This window comes from Entamoeba nuttalli, assembly GCF_000257125.1.
Source record: "Entamoeba nuttalli P19 unplaced genomic scaffold asmbl_2051, whole genome shotgun sequence".
Taxonomy (NCBI): Eukaryota; Evosea; order Mastigamoebida; family Endamoebidae; genus Entamoeba; species Entamoeba nuttalli.
In genome coordinates this window covers 1-6045 of record NW_008575038.1, presented here as the reverse complement: position 1 = coordinate 6045, position 6045 = coordinate 1, and the positions used below count along the sequence as shown (strand labels likewise).

Below are 6045 nucleotides of genomic sequence, written 5' to 3'. Positions count from 1 at the left end.
TTTGATTCTTTTATTTTCAGAAAAATTAACAATTAAACTATTAATATTATATCTTTCTATTTTCTTTATTAATAAGTTTTATTATTATTTTCTTCACTAAAACTTCATTTTTCAATGGACGTTTCACTTCTTGTAAGTAAATTCTTAGGTTATGTCATTGTTACTTTTTCAATGATCATGAAAGTTCCTCAAATTCTATCTATTTATAATGCTAAAACAGGATATGGTGTTTCTCTTCAATCTGTTACTATTGAAACATTTCTCTATGCAATTTCTTTCAATTATCATTATCAAAATAACTTCCCGTTAAGTACTTATTTTGATTATTTCTTCTTACTTACTCAAGATATTATTATTATTCTTTTAATTGTTTATTATGCAAACAAATTTACTTCTATGTTTTATACTCTTGCTTGTATTTTTGTGTCTTTCTTCTTAGTGTTGTTTTTTGGTTTATTCCCATTATCTCTTTTAGAACTTTTACAAGCTTTAACAATTCCATTTTTCATTCTCGCTAAAGTCCCTCAAATCTACTCTAATTTTGTTGAAAAATCTACTGGGTCTTTGTCTCTCATTACCACTATTGGACTTGCTGCTGGTAATGTCATAAGAATTTTCACTACTTTAAAGGAAATGGATGGTGATTTTACTATGCTCATCTCATACACTCTTGGTGCTTTAGTTAACATCATCATTATTATTCAAATCCTCATTTATGGAAACAAATCCCCTGCTCCCAAGAAGGATAATTAATTCTTCTTTGTTTTTTCTTCTTTGTTTTTTATTTCTTCTCTTTCACTTCTCATTCAAGCACTTATCACACTCTCTTAATGTCTTTGTACCACATCTCAACTCCCATCTTTAAGAAGAACAAACAAAATAACTTAGGACAACCTAACACTGAATATCCAATAGTCATGAGTCAATGGGACATATCAATCAAACAACTTATGTGTTGAAAGAAAAACATAATTAGTGTTAGGAAAGAGATTCAAAGAGTATCAAAAAATCGAAGAAAACAAAGGAAAGAACAATAACATATGAAGGAAATGAATGAAGACACAAAATCAAGTAAGAATAAGACATAAACAAAACCAAAAAGAAATGATTGGTAAAATAATCCATAGAGAAAAACCAAAACAAGGGAGAATTGAATAAATACAATAACACACAAAATGAATTTAAGGTTGTATAGATAAAGAATAAGAAAAAGGAAGAATACAATAACAGGAGAGAAAGTCAGAGAGATGAGGGAGAAGAATTATAAAGAAAGAGAAAGGGAAGATAAAATAAAGAAACAATCAAAAGAGGAAGATAAAGAAAGACAAAAAGAAAAAAGAGAAGAAATGAAAGTCAAAAAAAGAAAAAGCAAAAGAAAGAAAAAATTTAAGGGTTGACAAAAAAGAGAAAAGAAATAATAAAAAATAATAAGAAATAATAAAAAATAGGAAGAATAAGGTATTTAGAAAAAGAACTTAATTAAAGAATAAATAATATGGAGTTAAGAGACCAACCAATAGTATATTTTGAAAATAGTAGAGTTGAAGAAGAGTATCCGAGTGGAACAATAAATGGATTCAGTAAAGAAGGAGAAATGTATTATAGAATAGAAGGGAAAAGGATTGAAATATATTCTAAAGAATCGAAAATCAATAAAATAAGCATTGAGTGTCAAAGTGAAATAATATCAGCAATAAGTATTGACACGGGGATTGAAAATGGAATTGTCATTGTAATGGAAAATACTATTGGAATAATTAAAAATAATGGAGGGGAAGTAATTAATTATTATATTGAAGGAGCATATAAAGTCTTTAAAGAAGTTAAAATAGGAAATGATAAGAATTATTATTATTTTATAGTTGTTACAAAACCATTTTCAATTAAATTAGTTCGAATTAGTTGTTTTGGAAAAATAGGAAGAAGAATTGAAAAGAAATTAAGTATTAAAGAAATGGAAGAAAGTAATGAAGAAGCTACATACTGTGAAGTTTCATATCCAACATTTACAAGTAAACCAAGTTATATGAAAGGAGCAAGTGATAGTAGACCATATATTGAAGTATCAGAGTCTGGAAGAAAACCATTTCCAAATATCTTTTATTTAGAAGAATTTGTACCAACATTTATTTCTATAGGAAGAACAGAAAAAGACATAATAGTTATAGTAGGAGGGAATGATGGACTTATGTTTGGGTATCAAGTTAATACACCAAAGCTAATATTTTCTATACAAATAGCAAGTGAAAAACATTGTGCGATTGAAAAAATCATGTATTCAATTGGTAAAGAATATCAAAAGAATTATATTACGGGAATATTATATGGAGGAAATACAACAGAAATATATTTCTTTGGAATAGATGAAAGATATGGATTAGAATATAAAGATTTAATGGTATATGAAAATTATAGATTTTTAGCAGGAAAAAGTCATGAAGGAAGAGAAAGAATAACAACAATAATAGTTTATGATAAAGGAAAGAAACAAGTGATGCAAAGTATCTTTGATTCAGAAGGAAGAAATCTAAGTAATAATAAGACAGGAATAGAAGTTACGGAACCAATTGGATGTGTAGAAGAAAGAGAATATGAAGAAGAATTTGAAGGATATGAGAAATATAAAGGAAAAGGAAAAGATATATATTATCCAAGTTATATTGAAATAATGGGAAAAAAAGAATGGAGTAGTGTTATTTGTACATCACCGGGATTTGAAAGAATTGTTCAATGTATTAGATTATTACCATGTTTAATATTTGGAAGAGGAGATGAAGAATGTATTTCATATTATACTGATAGTATTAATATGGGATATTCATTACCAGAATATAAAGAAAGTGCTACATTTATTACTGAGGCGTTACAAATATTAATAGGAACAGGAAATATCGGAATATTAATAGAAGAATTAGAAGAAAGAAGTGAGGAGAATAGAGTTAATCAAGTGATATTAGATTTCTTTAGAATATATTATGAAGATATTAATAAAGAAGTTAAAGAAAGAATAATGTCTGATGAGAATATAGATAGAATATTTTTACAAGAAGTAGAAGAGAAACTTGCAATTGTTAAAACGATATTTTTAAAAATTAATGAAGAGACGAATATTTTAGATAGAATTGAACAAAATTTATATGGGATTCGATATTATTTACCAATTATTCAATATGTTGGAGAATTAAGACAAAAAGAAATAATCAAAGTGAATGGTACATTAATCACACCAATGATTAATTTATTTATGGAAGGAAGTATTTATCCAGTTGGAATTGATTTAATGATAATACATTTAATGAATAATAGAATATATCCATCATATCAATTATATTTAAATTATTTATTTATTATTCATGGACTTAATGAATATATTGAAGATATTCCAGCGTTTTGTGAATTACCAGAAATACCAAATATAGCAAGATTATTAGTTGCATTTGATTCAGAAGAATATAAATATTTTTATGATACGATGCGAGTGAATGTAGAATTAAGAGAAAGTATTATTACAGATATTATTCCAGTTGTATTTAGATATTATGAAAAAGTAATAATTACAAAACCAAATAAATATATTGATACATTAGTAACATTAATTGATAATATAGAAAGTTTCCATTTATACATTGGATATTTAATAGGAAGAAATGAATTTGGAAAAGCAATGAATAGTATTTGTAGATTCCATGGAAGATTTAATTCATCAACAGAAATATTCTTAGAAACAGTAAAATATTTATTTGAAAAAATAAATGAAAAGAATAAACTTGAAGGATATATGGAAGTTATTTACAACACAACTTGGGAACATTATTTTATGATATATTGTCTTAAAAGTGAAAGTCAAAAAGACATTATTGGAATATTTAATTATTTCTTAAAAATTGAAGACATTTATTCATCATCTTTACTTTATGTATATTTACATCAATATTTATGGATTAACACACCTATAATTTATCAACTTGAACAAAAATTCCAAGAATTTGTTCGTAATAGAAATTTAAATGAACAATGTCAAATCCAAACATTATTACAAGATCAAAAACAACTTGATTTATTTATTAATGGTGATAAAGAAATTTCATTAGGAATGGTTGCAAGAGAACATTTTGATGAATAATTAATAATTCTTTGAGAATTTTCTTTTCTTTTGTATTTTTTTTTTTTAATTAAGAATTAATTAAGTCATAATGAATAAATTATTTAAATTAGATTTTAAATTCCTTTCCACACATCAAAATATTTCATTTTGATTGCATCAATTATTAATCCAGCAAATAGTACAATTACTACTATGAACACCATACTTGCTGAAAGTCCCCAAAATAATCCTCCTGGCTCATAATAATCTGTTTGGTCTTCACCTTTTACATTGTTAATTAAAAGAAGAAATGTTAATAAATATAATAATCCTCTCATTTATCAGTCTGGGTTGAATGTCATTTCTATTACAAACATTATTATTTTATTATTTTATGATTTATTTACCATTGGATTATAGTTTCATTTTTGGGGTTTTAGATGATTTTTTGAGATGAAACGTTTTTGTTATTTATTTGAAAGTATGATAGAAAGTTTATATCTTAATGACAAAACCTTTAGTCATTTATTATAGTAATATTAAGTCTCATTCTGGTGAAGTTGCTCATAAACTTGCATTAGCTGTACATGGTGATATTTATGAAGTTTCGTTTCTTTTATTTTTTTATCTTTTTCTTAAACACACATAAGCTTTTAACTCTTTCAGGTTAAGACTCCAAAACTCTATTATAGATCTGAATTAAATCGTGATGGAGTTAAGAAATTTAGTAAAATCCCTATTATATATGATGCAATAGACTTTACTCCTTATGGACCTATTTATATTGTTGGTGAAACATCAGGAAGGTATGTCATAGGTCCAATTCGTTCATGGATGGAACAGAATAAGGCAGTCTTGACTGGGGGTGAAAAGGAGTTTGTTTATTGTATCTTTGGGAGAAAGCCACAACGTTCAATTAAAAGTATGAAAGCTATTCTAGGAGAACCACGAGACATAATCATGATTGACAAGTTTGAATATCCATTAGATGTTCAAACTTTTCTTCAACCCTCTCTCCCTACAACTAAGAAAAACGAACGGTTTACAGTAAAAGTCAAACATTTTATTCATTCTTAATTCATTGTTTTATTCTTTTCTTTAATAACTTTTTTCATCTTTTTTATCAAAACACTATTTAAAATTGACTATTTTCTTTCTTTTTTCTATTATTTCTTCATTTTCTTAGATGTTTTTTATAATGAATTGTGTCTATTAGCTTATTCTGAGCATTGTCATTGACTTTATGTTTGTCAATTTGATACATTACTAAATGACATTTATAATAGAATAAGATAAAATGAATAAAACATAGTGTTAAATAAAAATATATTTTTTCATTGAGTTAACAAAGAGTAGTACTTAACAATGACTAATGGCTATTATAAAAGTAAAATAACAGTAGATTTAAAATATAAAATAATAGCCACAATAAACAAGAAAGAAAAACAACAAAAACAAACATATCCAATTAATTCAACAACACAATGAATGGATAATCAAGGTGTTTTCAGTATAATAACTGATGATTATATTAATGACTAAGCTACAAGAAAATTGATAAAAATCAGTATAAAATGGATAGTTAAGACAAAGAAATATATAATGAATAAAAGGAGATATTAAAACAATGAATAAAAGCCTAAAATGAAAGCAAATAATTAAATAGTTGAATAATTTAATAATGCTATGTGAAAGTTAATAAAATTAAATACTTTCACATTAAGAAGTGATGAAATAATATGAATTTAGTGTAATACAGTGAATGAAAACAAGAATAAAAATGACAAAATGAATAAGAGTAACTAACAAACTGAGAAAAAGAATAAACGTAATAATTATTAAAAAACAACAAAATGAAATAAACTCAGAAAAGTTTTAATATAAAACTGATAATATACAAGTTATATTAATGAGAACTGATAAATAACTTCAAATAAGAGAAAAGAAAGAAGTAAAATATG

At 25.2% G+C, this 6045-nt stretch overlaps 3 protein-coding genes across 3 annotated transcripts; all 3 read left to right on the top strand.

Moving 5' to 3' along the window:
* Window positions 1-114: 114 nt before the first annotated feature.
* On the top strand, window positions 115-753 carry ENU1_007180 (PQ loop repeat protein; the record flags this gene model as incomplete). Its single annotated transcript, XM_008856574.1, has 1 exon — window positions 115-753. The coding sequence occupies one exon, from the start codon at window positions 115-117 to the stop codon at window positions 751-753; it is 639 nt and encodes a 212-aa protein (XP_008854796.1).
* Window positions 754-1495: 742 nt separating this feature from the next.
* Window positions 1496-4123, top strand: ENU1_007170 (hypothetical protein; the record flags this gene model as incomplete). Its single annotated transcript, XM_008856573.1, has 1 exon — window positions 1496-4123. The coding sequence occupies one exon, from the start codon at window positions 1496-1498 to the stop codon at window positions 4121-4123; it is 2628 nt and encodes an 875-aa protein (XP_008854795.1).
* A 466-nt stretch (window positions 4124-4589) lies between these two features.
* On the top strand, window positions 4590-5161 carry ENU1_007160 (hypothetical protein; the record flags this gene model as incomplete). The annotated part of the gene is made up of 2 exons (XM_008856572.1): window positions 4590-4693; window positions 4777-5161. The coding sequence occupies 2 exons, from the start codon at window positions 4590-4592 to the stop codon at window positions 5159-5161; spliced, it is 489 nt and encodes a 162-aa protein (XP_008854794.1).
* Window positions 5162-6045: the final 884 nt, after the last annotated feature.